This window comes from Taurulus bubalis, assembly GCF_910589615.1.
Source record: "Taurulus bubalis genome assembly, chromosome: 8".
In the NCBI taxonomy this organism is placed as follows: domain Eukaryota; kingdom Metazoa; phylum Chordata; class Actinopteri; order Perciformes; family Cottidae; genus Taurulus; species Taurulus bubalis.
In genome coordinates this window covers 2,754,090-2,771,910 of record NC_136596.1, presented here as the reverse complement: position 1 = coordinate 2,771,910, position 17,821 = coordinate 2,754,090, and the positions used below count along the sequence as shown (strand labels likewise).

Genomic DNA, 17,821 nt, shown 5'->3' with positions numbered 1-17,821 from the left:
CAGTACACGCCCCCACATGAAATAAGGACACGCCCCCTCCCTCCCCCGGCCTGACCAACTGCCAAAATATGTGAAAGTCAACCCGCCGGCGCTCGGCTCGGCTCGGGTGTTATTTCAGACCTGGACGCCGTCATGGCGGAGCCACCGAGCCGCGCCGCTCCACCGTGTAATAATCCGTGAGAAACGAAAAGAAGAGCCCGTTATAACAGATGTCGCTCCCGGTGGTGCTGCCGGGGTCTTGCTGTCCGGTCGCCGAGCCGCCTTACCGACACCGACCGCCGCGCGGCTCGTCCACCTCCTCCCGGCTCCCCGGCGGCGGCTCTCGGCTGCTGCTGCCCGGCCGGCCGCTGCTGTCGCTCGGCTTGCTGCAGCTGCTGCTCGGCGGCTCCATGGTGGTGCTGTGCTTCGGAGCCCTGTCGCTCAGCAACTCGCCGCCCATCCGGAACTCCTGTCCCTTCTGGGCGGGCTCCTCGGTGAGTGCGCCGCTCCGACATTCACATGATATGTAATAACGTCATGTAATATATATTTACATTACGTATATATATATTACATGACGTTATTACATGTCATGTAGCAGTGACTCAGTGTTCTGTTTAAGCGAAACAACAACAACAACAACAACAACAACAAATGCTGTAAATCGCAAAAGCACAATATTTTCCATTAAAACTGGTGACGACATAAATCTGTGCAGTCATGACTGCTGTGTGGATGATGGATGTATATATATATATATATATATATATATATATATATATATATATATATATATATATATATATATATATGTATGTATGTATGTATGTATGTATGTGTGTATATATATATATATATATATATATATATATATATATATATATATATATATATATGTATTCATCCCCAGGGGGACATTTGTTTGTGGCAGCAGCAACCAAAGTTACAGATTAACATACAAGTGTTTATATGGAAAATACTAGAAGTATATACACAGTGGACTAGAAGTACATACTATGAACTAGAAGTATATACAGCGAACTAGAAATAGAGTACACTTGAAATACATACTATGAACTAGAAGTACATACTATGAACTAGAAGTATATACTATGAACTAGAAGTACATACTATGAACTAGAAGTATATACTATGAACTAGAAGTACATACTATGAACTAGAAGTATATACTATGAACTAGAAGTATATACTATGAACTAGAAGTATATACTATGAACTAGAAGTGCATACTATGAACTAGAAGTATATACTATGAACTAGAAGTGCATACTATGAACTAGAAGTATATACTATGAACTAGAAGTATATACTATGAACTAGAAGTATATACTATGAACTAGAAGTACATACTATGAACTAGAAGTATATACAGTAAACTAGAAGTATATACAGTAAACTAGAAGTATACACAGTGAAATAGAAGTATAGTAAACTAGAAGTATACACAGTGAACTAGAAGTATACACAGTGAAATAGAAGTATACACAGTGAAATAGAAGTATAGTAAACTAGAAGTATACACAGTAAACTAGAAGTATACACAGTGAACTAGAAGTATAGTAAACTAGAAGTATACACAGTAAACTAGAAGTATACACAGTGAAATAGAAGTATAGTAAACTAGAAGTATACACAGTAAACTAGAAGTATACACAGTGAAATAGAAGTATAGTAAACTAGAAGTATATACGGTAAACTAGAAGTATACACAGTGAACTAGAAGTATACACAGTGAAATAGAAGTATAGTAAACTAGAAGTATATACGGTAAACTAGAAGTATACACAGTGAACTAGAAGTATACACAGTGAACTAGAAGTATACACAGTGAAATAGAAGTATAGTAAACTAGAAGTATACACAGTGAACTAGAAGTATACCCAGTGAAATAGAAGTATAGTAAACTAGAAGTATATACGGTAAACTAGAAGTATACACAGTGAACTAGAAGTATACACAGTGAACTAGAAGTATACACAGTGAACTAGAAGTATAGTAAACTAGAAGTATATACGGTGAACTAGAAGTATACACAGTGAAATAGAAGTATAGTAAACTAGAAGTATATACGGTAAACTAGAAGTATACACAGTGAAATAGAAGTATAGTAAACTAGAAGTATATACGGTGAACTAGAAGTATACACAGTGAAATAGAAGTATAGTAAACTAGAAGTATATACGGTAAACTAGAAGTATACACAGTGAACTAGAAGTATACACAGTGAACTAGAAGTATACACAGTGAAATAGAAGTATAGTAAACTAGAAGTATACACAGTGAACTAGAAGTATACACAGTGAAATAGAAGTATAGTAAACTAGAAGTATATACGGTAAACTAGAAGTATACACAGTGAACTAGAAGTATACACAGTGAACTAGAAGTATACACAGTGAACTAGAAGTATACACAGTGAACTAGAAGTATACACAGTGAAATAGAAGTATAGTAAACTAGAAGTATACACAGTGAAATAGAAGTATAGTAAACTAGAAGTATACACAGTGAACTAGAATAGTGTGACTATATACATGTCTGTGTGTCAGATCAATAACTTACTTGGAAGAGTAAACAATACCAAATCGTACAATAACATTACATATTACTCAATCTGTCCATCACAGTTTACAGAACTGCTTCAACTAAACCTCCTGCTTTTTTGTTTCATGACTAGTTGTTCAACTGTCCATGTTTCTCTCTGCTCATGGAAGGCAGCGCTGCAGCGCTTTGTCTCCAAGCAGGATGAACTGTGGGAGACTTCTGACTCGCTCTGACAGGACTTGTGGTTAAACTTCTTTAAAAGCTAATGTCATTCCAACCGACATCATTCAGAGACTTGCCGGTTTCTAAAAAAGACTCGGCGCTTAACTTGGACTTGAGGCGCTCAGCGAGCCGGTGCTCTTCACAGCGACCACGTGGTGAAGGTCAAGAATGTGCTGGATGGAATAATCGTCTATTGCTAGAATGATACTTTTCCATTGCAAACCCCTCATAAAATCTTTGTTGCTGTCTTTACATTTCTATTTTTACTCATAAAGGCCGGGTTGGTAACCTGACTCAAAAACATTTTGATATTTTTGTTGAAATTGTCATTACATCCTGACAGCAATCAATCAATTAAATTAATTTAATTCGGCCCAAACAATAACCATGTTGGTTGTTTAAGTTCATGATGATAGTAATTATCATCATCATGAAGGAGACGGGCGGTCAGTGTTGCTGACTTGGCATCTTTCTTGCTAGATTCAGCATTTTTGGAGCCGGTGCTGCGAGCTCCTTTCGCTGGGGAAGAGTTGGCCACACTGGGCTGGATCGGTTTAATAATCTCACGTAATCTTGCTAGTTTTACAAGATGACCAATCCTAAAGCATTATTTCTCTTTTGATGGAGTGAAGCCAGCGTTTCCTCTTGCTCAACACATCCTGACACACCGAGGTGAAACGGCACACAAAGCTCCTTTCGGCTCAAACCGCTGGACTGTTGCTTTAAGCGGCTTAACTGTCATTCGTTATGATAAATGGTTGAATAATACGGCATAATACGAGTCTACACTCGAGAATGAGGAATTCTTTAATGTAGCTGATGAAGTTGGTGGACTGTATTATAGCGGAGGGAGAAGGAAGCTGTACATTTTGTACATTACAAAACAAAAAAGATGAAATGATAACAATAACATCTTCCAGTTACTGTGAATTAAATGAGAAAAAAAGAGTAATTTAAGGGGGAATCTGTTAAGTAAGGTAACCCAATGAGTATATGCTGAGGAGTATTTGCTCAGTGGTAGGATCTAAAACTTTGCCACGGTCTTTTGATTTTTGCAGAATGGATAATGGTTTCTTATGGTTTCTTATGTCAACAGTATAATGTTGTTCTGAAGGAGTCTAGAGGTCATAGAAATAAAATGGTTTATTTGTAGTCGTATGGTCATTTTTACTGCTGACAAGGTGTTCGAGTGGGTGAACAATGCTTTTTAATTATGGATTCAATAATGGAGGGTAACTCAGAAGGAATAGCTCTGACAACTTGGCAGAAATATTGATCGCAAGGTATTTAAACGTACCTGATTTTTTATTTTTTTTTAAGACACAGCATTCCATTTTGTCCTTGCAGAGTGGTGGAATTTTGGATTTAGAGCATGGAGTCATAAGACATGTTTGAGGATCTGGGACTGAAGACTTCTGGCAGGGCTGTGGAGGGATGTGTTGGGTAGAGTATGATGTCATCCGCATATTAACCCATTTTGTGGTAAAAATGTCTTGCTTGTACACATGTGATACGAGTGTTCTTTCAACTTTACGAATTTTGATGAAAGTGGTTTGGTAATGGAGAAAGTGGAGCTCCCTGCAGTGTGCAGTTTTCATCCATTAAATAAACAAATCGAAGAACGGATTTTGAGGATTTTTGAAAATGTTTTCTCTGGGATAAGCCGATGAGGTTGAATAGAGGCCACATGTTGGTGGATGAGGGTCTGTCTTTTAGGATTGATAAAGATCTGTGCTTCACTCTTATGTTACTCTTATGATTCTTAGGGCACAGTTAATCAGGCGTATAGGTCGATTGCTGGAGGCAAGGATTGGGTTGGTAGTAGAACAAACATTCCTATTCAAGTCAACGTAGCTGGATGGTCAGAGCGGAGGCTATTTCTATGTGCACTGTGGCTGTGTTTGGCTAACCTCGCTCTATATATATTCTACTACCTTTCGGCAAGTCGTGGAGGATAGAAGCTTAGAAAACCTTAGAGTAAATGAGCACGACTTAATGCTTCATCCACACAGTGAAGAAGGCTTTCCTGAGTTCCTCTGAGGTCAAGGGTTGGTCTGACCGCTGGATATTTGGATCATTTTGGTTCAACGCTATAAAGGACGGATCGAATGTTGATTTTTCTTTGTGTCTTTTCAACTAATTAGCGAGGAGTTTCCCTTTTTTCTTCATTGTGTTCAAAGTAGTTTAATCTTGGTCTTTTCAAGGGTAATTGTGTCTGTTGATGTATAGATTTATTCTTTATTTCCTGTACTCTTTATTTTCAGATTTGCTCATTAGGCGAGTGGGAATCTCGGAAGTATAGATGTTTCAGTTGTTGTTGTTTTTTTACTTATGTTTGGAATATGAAATTATTAATCCCTTGAACCGGTTTTAGCTGTTTCCCACTATGCTAATTGACATTCAGTTCAATGAAGGATGTCCACTTTCTGGTGAGGAAATAGTGGAGATCTTTGTCTGCTGTGAGTGTTAAACTGCCCCCTACGTTTAGCGATTAAACTAGATTAAAGTTTGAGATAATTACTGTATGAACTTAGATGTGATTACTTACACAAAAGAAATGTCAAAACTTAACTTTACATTTTGTGTGTGTCCATTGATGATAACAAAAGGACCTTCTGGGCCTTTTATCGTGGCATTATTATGGTATGGAATGTTTAAATGGATCAAAATAGCGACTCCTCTTTTATTTTAGAAGCGTATGACCATGAAAAAAAACCATCTGATATGTTTCCTGCAGACACATATAAGTTATAACAGACACTAGTGTTCATTCAAGTAAAATCTAATCTCACGAGGCAGGAAACGGCCCGAGGAGGACACTAAATGACAATTTATGGTACCGACCCCTATTTAAGGCCACTGTCCCACATTCCAGGAAGTGGCTCTTTGAACTCAAAGTGACAAAAGGAACAACTGTGGTACAAAGGAGTCAACATCATTGTCGCGATCAGCTGAGAATCCCTCCAGCGTTGAGGAGGTTTTCTCTTCTGAGGAAACACGGCACAGAGAATAGGACCCGCTACCAAAAGGGAACCAAATCGCTCCTCTTAGCAGCCTCACTGTGGCTAGTCTTTAAACAGAGATGTGGCTAGTTCTATGACAGTTTGTTAGATATGTGTATTTGTTCGTATATATTTGTCTATGTCTGTGTTATATGTATATTCTTTCGTTGCACCACGTGAAAATAAGTGTTCTGTTTGTTTCCAGGTAATACTGTCTGGCATCGTCGGCCTCACAACATGGAGAAGGCCCATGCTGTTACTGGTGAGCTTTGGTCTTGATATTGTCTTGCTGTTTAATTTGAATCAAATCAAACTAAAACACATCTTTTCCGACTCCACCTTGAACAGAGAAAGTAGCACTTAATTGGTAATTATTCACTGATAATCGCTCTTTCTGGGAGGTGGAGAAGACACCAGTGAAATTACCTGTTGAGATGATCGGAGGGGAAATGGAAACAGTGCCGACTGTTGGCTCTCCGTCGAAGATGATTGGGCAAATCACATGTAGATTAGACAGATGTGGAGAAGTGAAGTCGATCCTCCTCATCCTACAGTGGACGTTGTGAGGGTGATGTCATCCCTAAAGTGAACAACTGCATGCCCACCTCTTCTTCTTGGGTTTCCTGTGAAGATGTAGAGACTTCCTGCTGTCCTGATGTCAATGGGGAGCTCATTCCACCTTTGAGGAGCCAGGACAGCAAACTACTGTTCTCTACCTGAGGGTACTAATAAAGTAACCAAACCAAAAGCTCTCAACGAAGCCGGGTGGAGATGGATACTGCGGGTACCGTCACTTTGGTGACGTTCACTGCAGTCGTTGTTCAAAATACATCCTGGGAATCGTGAGCGAGCGACGTTGGCTGAACGTGTTATGATGACGAACGCCTGCATGAAGTCAGACGGGCGACTTTGTGCGTCTTAATGTGTAGGATTACTGTCCGGCAGAAGCGATGTGCAGGGTTCCTTTTACAATGTGGATCGAAGTTGTGAATTGATTCTGAATCGTGGAAAATAAGAGTCTTGTTTCTTGCGTGAATACCTTTTTTGTCTCCCACCTCTACTCAACAGTGCTGAAGACATTCAGACTGACTTGTGTCCTCTTGCATTTCCCTTTCAGTCAGAACGCCATGACACATTTAGAGCACGGAGAGAACTCATTGATACCAACAGTCAGGCCGAAGACAAAGCTGGAGACGTGAAAGAATGAGGAGATGTGCCTTTGACCGGAGATCACTTTGGCAGACGGGTGGAGACGGCTATTTAAAGGCCTCCTGTCCGTGTGCCTTTGAGCCACAGACGGTAGTGTACGTGGACAAAGTCCCCGGGACGTCTCCCGTTGGTTTGTGGACCACTGCTTGTAAGCTTTGAGTTCGGCATTCTGTCCGTCTCCATCTTGTTTTTTCTGGAGCCAGAAGTTTCCATATTTGGACAAAAGGGTGCATCCGATGGAGTAAATTTAACAAAATATACCTTAAATGTCTTCTTAGTTCCATTTTTAAAGTTATTTCTACTATATGCAGTGTTTATATTTAACCCTTCATGATGATTATTGACTCTGTGTAGCATTAATCAAAAACAACTTTGTCTTAATATATTAAGAAGAGAGAGAGAGACGGACGCAACCGGCTGCTTCTGTCTGCATCTCACAGCTGATTTTAGAAAATCCTTCATAAATTCAAAATATATCTAGCACTCTCTGGGTGCTCTGATTAATACATGAATTCTTTGATTATTAAACAGCAGGTTTATTGTTGTAATCTAGCCTTTCTAAAGCCGATGGCCAAGATGTTGCTCCAATGGTCCCTTTGGATAATGCATAACCCACATGGTCATTCATTCATTTGCATCAAACCGCCGACCTGCCACCCGAACCCCGTCACCTTTTTTCCGGCGGCCGAACTGCTCCGATCATCAGATATCATCAGCAATCACAATCGATACAGAAAGCGTCTTCTTAGTCCCACAGACCGGATGGTTAGCTGGTGGAAGTACACAGATGCTCCCCAGCATTGAAAAGACAACCTCACCCAACAAAAATCTCACCAATTTTACTTAAAAATAGTGTTTTTTAGGACTGTTTTTAATGTGAATGTACGTTTTTTTTCTCCTGTTTTCAAGCCACTCTACTGCAGCCACTGAACATTCAAACCGGCTGTAGGTCTAGTTCTCAAGTACATTGTAAATTGTAGCACACCAGTCAACTTAAGTCAAATAAAACACCATTGTGCTGAGTGGGTAGTAACTTTGGACAACCACTAATCACATGGCAGGGGGAGTCATGTGAAGACACAACGCTTGTCATTCCTGCAGAGTTTCACATGGATTCTTTCAGACGTTTCAGACAATGTGAGCTGGAGAAAAGTCCTGGAAATGTTTAGTTAACAATGTTTATGAACCCTGTGAAATACATGTGAGCATCCCTTCTATGGCAAAATAATCAGTTTGACTACAGGTTCAAATCTCAGGTCATCTCTCTTCCACCGTGTTTATTAAACCTTCTTCTACACAATGTGTCCACAGGGTTAAACACACGTGTCCAGACCACAATAATCCATCCTCTCTTCCCTTTTCACCCCCCCTCCCTCCATCTCCAGGTCAATGTGTTTGTCCTGCTGTCTCTGGTGTGCGTGCTCCTGAACCTGGCTGGATTCATCCTGTGCTGCCAGGGAGCCCAGCTGGTTTCCAGTATGACCAGCTGCCAACTGGTGAGGCTGGTTCTCGTTTTGAGTCTTGTCTGGTGTTGTAGGTTTCCTGCTCCACTCCTGACCATAAATGACCATCATGTACTGAATGAACATCATGCTGTATTGAAGAAGACTTGAAACTAGAGATTGAGACATAAACTCATGTTTACAATGTTTACTGAGGGAATACATCAAGAGAAGTAGAGTCATCTATATAGACTTCTATACAACCAGAGGAGTCGCCCCCCTTGTTGTCAGGAGAGAGAATGCAGCTTTAAAACATAAAGCATAGACTTCTATACAACCAGAGGAGTCGCCCCCCTTGTTGTCAGGAGAGAGAATGCAGCTTTAAAACATAAAGCATAGACTTCTATACAACCAGAGGAGTCGCCCCCTGGTGGTCAGGAGAGAGAATGCAGCTTTAAAACATAAAGCATAGACTTCTATACAACCAGAGGAGTTGCCCCCTGGTGGTCAGGAGAGAGAATGCAGCTTTAAAACATAAAGCATATACTTCTATACAACCAGAGGAGTCGCCCCCTGGTGGTCAGGAGAGAGAATGCAGCTTTAAAACATAAAGCATAGACTTCTATACAACCAGAGGAGTCGCCCCCTTGTGGTCAGGAGAGAGAATGCAGCTTTAAAACATAAAGCATAGACTTCTATACAACCAGAGGAGTCGCCCCCTGGTGGTCAGGAGAGAGAATGCAAGTTTGAAGACACTTTTGCATCGGTTGTGTGTTAAATAAATAAAATGTAAAAGTAATATATATATATATATATATATTATTATATATAAGAGTCACTCAGCGGTCCCTCCCAGGCAAGATGGCGGGGATTTATGTATTCATGTAACTTTAGTTGATCATAACATCTCAATGTATGGAACAAATCTGGAGATGCCTCGGTTCAAAGTGAGACCAAACTTTTCGCTGGACAAAACGAGGCCTGCAGCAGACGGTTCTGCGGGTATATTTTGTCAGTATTGTCGGATTATTTATTTCATAAAGTCTATTTGTTGTCATGCAGCTCGTCATTGTGCAGCGTCACTCTTGGCTTCGACCCGGTAAAACGATGCCGGTCGGGCTGCAGGAAATGTGATGAGTCGTGTTTTCCCCTCCGGTCCAGAGCTCCTCTGTGTGACCTTTGGACTCTTCCTGCTGTTGTGCCGTCTTTCCTCCCTCCTTCTGCCAGACACACACACACACACACACACACACACACACACACACACACACACACACACACACACACACACACACACACACAGGTCTGTCCTGTCTGTTGGACGTATAAGAATAGACGGGTCACTCTGCTCTATAAATATAGGTGTGTGTGTGTGTGTGTGTGTGTGTGTGTGTGTGTGTGTGTGTGTGTGTGTGTGTGTGTGTGCGCAACCAGGCGGTCAAATAGGATTAAAGGGAGGTGAAAAAAGCTCATGTTATTGATTGAATTATATAGTTCATCATTATTATTATTATATCAACCTTTCGTCTGCATTTTCCATCGTCCCGCTGTTCCCACTTCGTCTACCGGCTTCCAGAGTTAGTGCCTCTGACTTGATGTGATTGGCTACCTGGGCGAGCTTTGGGACTCATTTTACTAAAAAGTTTTAAAATACAACATGTATTTCCATATACATATTTCCATATTTTAGACGACGCGTCTTTCTTTGTTTCTTTCTTTCTGTATCACATCTGCTTATTGCACCTGAAGTTATCCCAAATGGTATATGTTCATAATTTAAGCAGAATGTGGTTAGCCTAGCTGGGGGGAGATATCATTAAAGGTCAGGGACCACGAACCGCCACAGCAAGAGTCATGATGTATTCTCGTCACAGTCGCTCCCGAGATTATTATGAAGGTGTCGTATCCCTGCTCGTATACGGCCTGTAGCTGAACGGCTGCTTAGCATTTTAGATGAAGAAGACAGCTTGATCTTTCTGGGACGTTGTGAATTCAGAAATGTTTTCAATCATATCAAAATCAACTGTGTGTGTGTGTGTGTGTGTGTGTGTGTGTGTGTGGTTTCAGAGTGAGGCTGGAGATGTGTGTTACTGCTGCTCGCTCTCGCCCAGCTCCAAATGTCCCGAGGAGGAGCTGCTGGAGCTGCACCCCGCCCCCTCCTGCGGCACCATGAGGGTCCTGCTCAAGGTGCGCCCCTCTGCCGTCACTAGTGTGTAGTTCCCTCTGCTCTACTTGTAGTGTGTAGTTCCCTCTGCTCTACTTGTAGTGTGTAGTTCCCTCTCCGCTACTTGTAGTGTGTAGTTCCCTCTGCCGTCACTAGTGTGTAGTTCCCTCTGCGCTACTTGTAGTGTGTAGTTCCCTCTGCCGTCACTAGTGTGTAGTTCCCTCTGCCGTCACTAGTGTGTAGTTCCCTCTGCCGTCACTAGTGTGTAGTTCCCTCTGCCGTCACTAGTGTGTAGTTCCCTCTGCGCTACTTGTAGTGTGTAGTTCCCTCTGCCGTCACTAGTGTGTAGTTCCCTCTGCGCTACTTGTAGTGTGTAGTTCCCTCTGCTCTACTTGTAGTGTGTAGTGTGTAGTTCCCTCTGCGCTACTTGTAGTGTGTAGTTCCCTCTGCCGTCACTAGTGTGTAGTTCCCTCTGCGCTACTTGTAGTGTGTAGTTCCCTCTGCTCTACTTGTAGTGTGTAGTGTGTAGTTCCCTCTGCTCTACTTGTAGTGTGTAGTTCCCTCTGCTCTACTTGTAGTGTGTAGTTCCCTCTGCTCTACTTGTAGTGTGTAGTTCCCTCTGCCGTCACTAGTGTGTAGTTCCCTCTGCTATACTTTTAGTGTGTAGTGTGTAGTTCCCTCTGCTCTACTTGTAGTGTGTAGTTCCCTCTGCTCTACTTGTAGTGTGTAGTGTGTAGTTCCCTCTGCTCTACTTGTAGTGTGTAGTTCCCTCTGCTCTACTTGTAGTGTGTAGTGTGTAGTTCCCTCTGCTCTACTTGTAGTGTGTAGTTCCCTCTGCTCTACTTGTAGTGTGTAGTGTGTAGTTCCCTCTGCTCTACTTGTAGTGTGTAGTGTGTAGTTCCCTCTGCTCTACTTGTAGTGTGTAGTGTGTAGTTCCCTCTGCTCTACTTGTAGTGTGTAGTGTGTAGTTCCCTCTGCTCTACTTGTAGTGTGTAGTGTGTAGTTCCCTCTGCTCTACTTGTAGTGTGTAGTTCCCTCTGCTCTACTTGACCTGATGTGTGTTTCTCGTCTCCCAGAAAGTGCTGTTTGTGCTGGGCGCTCTGAACGCTCTGACCACAGCCGTGTGCCTCATGGCGGCGGCCCTGAGGTACCTGCAGATCTTCACCGCCAGAACGCCGTGCCTGGTACGTCCCGCCCACAGTCTGGTGCTGGCCCCGCCCACAGTCTGGTGCTGGCCCCGCCCACAGTCTGGTGCTGGCCCCGCCCACATTCTGGTGCTGGCCCCGCCCACAGCCTGGTGCTGGTCCCGCCCACAGTCTGATGCTGGCCCCGCCCACATTCTGGTGCTGGCCCCGCCCACAGTCTGGTGCTGGGCCCGCCCACAGTCTGGTGCTGGCCCCGCCCACAGTATGGTGCTGGTCCCGCCCACAGTCGGATGCTCGCCCCGCCCACATTATGGTGCTGGGCCCGCCCACAGTCGGATGCTCGCCCCGCCCACAGTATGGTGCTGGTCCCGCCCACAGTCTGGTGCTGGTCCCGCCCACAGTCGGATGCTCGCCCCGCCCACAGTATGGTGCTGGTCCCGCCCACAGTCTGGTGCTCGCCCCGCCCACATTATGGTGCTGGGCCCGCCCCCACACCTCTTTTTGAGCCCTCTTTAATGTAGGGCCCTTTTGGCTCCAAAAGAAATTGCAGTATAACACGGTAACAAAGCCATAAACCATTAAAAAAAAAACACTACACATGTTAAATTTCTGTCCACAAGTCTTACCAATTTTGAGGAACGCTCTCCACGCTATATATATATATATTTATATTGAGTTATTCTCATCCTTAGTTGGTCCCACAGAAGGTTTGGTGACTGTTGGTCTCTGCAGATTCAATCATGGCTTCCTAGTTATGCTGAGGAGTGCAGATTATTATTATTTATTCTTTTACAGGATCTGGTTAAAGTAAACATTTAATTCATGGCGAGATTTTGAGACGAAATATCATTATTTTAAGGTTTTAAGTTTCGGCTGCTTTTTCTGATTCGTCACACACGATGATGCCTTCAAGGACCGTCAGAAAGATAAAATTACAGTTTTTATAGCTTCTGGCTGTGATTTCGCATGACGTGTGATGTCACGCGTGTCCTGCTCTGTGATAGGACGAGCACGCGGCCCAGGAGAGGGAGGACCCCACCCAGGTGCCAGACCCGGACGAGTTTGTGGCCCCAGCCCCTCCCCCGTCTTACTTCTCCACTTTCTACTCGTACACTCCACGCCTCGCTCGCCGGTAACAGACACACACACACACACACACACACACACACACACACACACTTTCATCTTAACTTCAGTACTGTTGTTGGTGTCCGTGTGTCCGCTCTCTAGTTTTGCCGTTTGACCTGTGTTTGTGATCCAGGATCCTGGGGGACAGCGTGATCCCTCTGCCTCATATCTACGGGGCCCGGATCAAAGGGGTGGAGGTCTTCTGTCCGCTCGACCCCCCGCCGCCGTACGAGGTCGTTGCTGGAGGCTCCGCCGCCGCCGCCTCACAGGTACCCTTCAGATTAAAGGGGTTGAAGGGAGCGTTCACTCCAAAATCATAAAGGAATACATATTTATGGAAGATATCGTCTGTAGAGATGTCTGTCTTTTCTTGAATATAATAAGATTACCGTAAATTGCGGGTTATAAGGCGCACCCTTTTATTTGCCGCATATACTAAAAACCCAAAAGAAGTTATATTTAATCATATATAAACCGCTGCTGCTACTGAGTCCCTAGCTAGTGCTAGCTAGCTCGCTACTGCTAACTAATGCTCGCTAGTGCTAACTAACGCTCGCTAGCTAACATGTCTCTGCAACTGCTGCTAAATTTAGAATTGGAAAAATACACAAATTAGCCGCATCAATACTTAAGCCGCACGGGTCAAAGTTGAGGAAAAAAGTAGCGGCTTTTAACCCGAATTTTACGGTATATATCACTATATATATATATATATATATATATATATATATATATATATATATACATGGTTCTTACGGTCATGGAAAACCTGGAAAAGTCATGGAGTTTTAAAATGGTTATTTCCAGGCCTGGAAAAGTCCTTGAAACCAATAAAATCCCCAAAGTTTAGTTAAAGTCATGTAAATGTGTTATATTCATGTGTTCATGTCGTTCATTTACGCTGAGTTTGAAATAATTAATATGCTTTTAAAAGAAAGGCATACATACAGGCATCTATATAAATGTTTATTCTTTTAATCAAACTATTGTCTCATTCATTTGTGTCATTTAAGGTTTACTGTATGCTTTGTGTTCTCATTGTTAGTTTAAATACTACATTTACTCACTTTTTACTGTTTACACCCAGATTTCACTAAATGTTTGCTCATGGAAATTTGGTTTAAAATCATGGAAAAGTCATGAAACCCATTGGTCAGGATGTGTATGAACCCTGTATGTATATATATATATATATATATAATATATATTTATCTATCCTGTAGCACACAAAGAGAGATAACCCATGGACCGTTAATGCAGGAAACGGCCGGAGCCAAGAGATATTTTTATTTGAATTTGTCAATGAACTCTTTCAGGAGACAGAGATCGCTCTGACGGAGTTGACTGTGAACTCGACTCCAGCAGAAGCGTCTGTTCCAGGTAGGAAACGCATCTCCACTCAGCTTTGTATTTGGAAAGATGAGATTAAAATAAGATATTCCTTTATTAGTCCCGCAGTGGGGAAATTGCAGGATTACAGCAGCAGACGGGTAAAGAGCACACAAGAGACACAAATAAAAATACAATTAATATGAAATATAAGGAAACAAATAATCCACAATTGCAGTAATATATGTATATATATATATACAGACAGAATCAAAAGTATTTATATTGCTTTTGTGGTCCACTGAAGGTTGAAGGTTTGCCACCAGCCGGTCTCTTACATGTCAGGACATTTCTTGCTCCCTGATGGTTCTGGTTGAAGCACTCAGTCTTTACTCATCCGATACCTTCAGCTGCTGGTCGAGGTCATGTGATACTCATGTTGGTCACACTCTATGTAAAGCCGTCTCCTCATGTCTGTGTCAGACACACTCGCACTGTATTCTTTTACTAAAGTATACAGGGGGGCGACGTCTCTCTAGTTATGTATCGTCACGTCTCGCACCACGACTTTCTAGTTGTGCACAATGATCTGATCTCTTATGTGTAATTCCTGGCACAATTCAAATGGGATCAAACACGTATGTGTCACCTTATAGACTACCGTAAGCATTTCTTATGAAATAAAGCACCCCCTCTATCTGTTGAAGCATCCTTAAAGTGTTACCCCAAGATTTTAGAAACACCAAACGGTTGTCATCGGGCTGGAAACTGAAACCACGCCCAGTTCCGTGAGACGAAAGCCTCGAAGAACTACGTTAGCTTGGAGAACCGTGATATGGGGACGTGAATGTAGACCACAAAGGAGACAAGAATACGCCAGAGAACTGGCCTTGAAACACGAGGGCTGATTTTTAAACATTAGAAGTCCGTTTTGAGCCGTTTTCAACCATCAATGTGGTCCATCACGGGGAAGTTGCTCTTTCAGCATCTGCACTTGGTTTCAAATGAATGAAACCCCTCCCTTTTGTTCTAATAGCGCCACCTGTCTGTATTCAGTCTTAGACGGGAGTCCGCAAATGGGATCGGTATCACCAGGCACCAAGCCCCAGATCCTGCCTCCTCCTCTTCCTCCTCTTCCTCCTCCTCAGCAGCCCTCTCCAGCACTGACCCCCTGGAGGAAGGCGAGGATCCAGCGCTCCAACAGCGACCCAGTGTTGATGGTCATCGCCGCTAAAGGTGGGCTTGTTTTCCCCACCCCGTGTGGAACTACGTCCTCTCTGGAAGCCGGTGTTTCCTGTCCCATTGGAGGACTTGCAGCCATCAACACTCCATGGTCTCCCTTTGAGGTTTAGAAATCGCACAATTACCAATTGCCATTTAAATATATGGAAGCCCGTTTCCATCCAACACAAAAGTCATAATTATGAGATAATAAAGTTGAAATTATGAGATGGTAAGTGTGACTTTTTATCTCATAATCTTGACTTTATTATCTCATAATTATACCTTTTTTTTTTTTTGTGCCGGAAACGGGCTTCCATATATTTAGTAATTCATATCGAATTATCTTGAGGGTTGTTTTGATTTTGCTCCAAAAATGAAGACAGTGAAGATGAATACTTCATTCCAAAATACGTCTTTTAATGCAGAGATTTCCAACCACTGTGCCGTGGGAAAATGTCCAATTTCACTTAATCGGTCCCAAGAAAACATTATTTAGTTGCCGCAAATAATTTTCCATCGTTGAGCGTTTGAGCTGCAACATAGTGGCTGGCCGAGTCATGAAATACTCTTCCATGCCAGTAGGTAGCGCAATAATTACCTACCATACATGCTGTATTATACAATCTGACATTTTTTAACTTTTTGTGTTGTTGGTGTGATTTAATGAACTGTCCAGTGTGTGTGAAGGCACTGCGATCTGAGGAAGCCCTCCAATCAGAAGCTGCAGATTTATCAACACACTGTTACCAGTGACGTAATGAACCAAAGGAGCAGCTTCTCATACACACACACACACACACACACACACACACACACACAGATGCTCTAGGATCCACTGAGGTTCATCAGATCAGTGCAGGCTGCCGGTTGCAGCACTGAAGCCCCGTTAGTACCGATAACATGGATTATTGGGGAACCTGAACCATCTTCTTCCTCCTTTCCTGTCCGCAGCAGCAGCGCCTCCCAGCAGCGCCGCCCCATCCCCTCAGACCACAGACTCCTCCACCCAGACCTCCCAGCCCACGCTGGCCTGCAGCCAGGGCCCGGTCACGCTGCGGCGGGGCAACAACAACAACAACGACGGCAGCAGGACGCCCCGCCGGCCCCGGCCCTCCTCCATGGTGGACTATCAGAGCTACCGGCACACGCAGCAGCTGGTCCGGAGGATCCTGGAGCAGCCGGCCGCCCAGGGCCTGGCCCCCGAGGTCCAGGAGCTGGTGGACAGCATACGGGGAGTCCTGCAGTCGGACCAGGAGCACATGGAGGAGGCTGTGCGCTGCGCCAGCTACATAGAACAGGTAGCAGTTCATGCACAGACATGTGTCAGTAGGAACTACAGACAGCAACTTCTGAAACGGAAATCTGTGTTGGGGAGTTTAACCACTTGATGGGTAGAGTACACACATGAAAGTAAGCTAAAGGGATGAGGCTGGCAGTTAAGAAAAAACAAAAACATGTTTCCATTGGTTGCTGTCAAAGATATCCATCTTTTAAAAACGCCTCCCAATATATAGCGTTGTTTAAAAACATCTGGTCACTAGTCTTTATGAAACGGGAGCTTAACACAAATTATTATGAGGCGTCATGAACAGTGGTTTCCCGTTGGCTTTCAGGTGTTCACTGATTCCCAGATGGGTCCCAGTCCGCCGAGACCCCCCCAGCAGCCGGAGGTCAGTCTCTCCCAGACCTTCCCCCGACCCCCGAGGACGAGGAGGAGGCGGCCCGGGATGCTGCACCTGCAGAGCTGCGGGGACCTCAGCTCCTTCACCTGCGAGTCTGTGGAGCAACGAGGAGGCCGCGGAAGAGCGGGGTCAAGGATGGGGTCAGGGGCGGGGCTAAGGTCAGGGGCGGGGTCAAGGACCGGGTCAAGGACCGGGTCCCGCCCGGGTCAACCTGAACGCCCACACAGTCTGATCGGAGTCTTTAGAGAGACAGTACTTTGAGGGACAACTAATTGTAAAAGAAAATGTGTGTATGTATATATATATATATATATATATATATATATATATATATATATATATATATATATATATATATATATATATATGTATGTATATATATATGTATATATATATATGTATATATATATGTATATATATATATATATATATATGTATATATATATATGTATATATATATGTATGTGTGTGTGTGTATATATATATATACATATATATATATATACATACATAATTGTGTTTATATATATATGCGCATATACATATATAGATAGACGCTGCCTTATCTGTTAATAAACTTTGAGAGAAAACTGTGTTAATACAATCTGAGAGAGTGTGTGTGTGTGTGTGTGTGTGTGTGTGTGTGTGTGTGTGTGTGTGTGTGTGTGTGTGTGTGTGTGTGTGTGTGTGTGTGTGTGAGAGATGTGTGCAGATGTCTTTGTATGAGTCC

General features: G+C 43.1%; 1 protein-coding gene across 1 annotated transcript; it reads left to right on the top strand.

Moving 5' to 3' along the window:
• Positions 1–209: 209 nt before the first annotated feature.
• Positions 210–17,352, top strand: fam189a2 (family with sequence similarity 189 member A2; the record flags this gene model as incomplete). Its single annotated transcript, XM_079221658.1, has 11 exons — positions 210–473; positions 5,974–6,030; positions 8,363–8,473; positions 10,487–10,606; positions 11,660–11,767; positions 12,733–12,860; positions 12,990–13,125; positions 14,173–14,236; positions 15,242–15,421; positions 16,361–16,707; positions 17,023–17,352. The coding sequence occupies 11 exons, from the start codon at positions 210–212 to the stop codon at positions 17,350–17,352; spliced, it is 1,845 nt and encodes a 614-aa protein (XP_079077784.1).
• Positions 17,353–17,821: the final 469 nt, after the last annotated feature.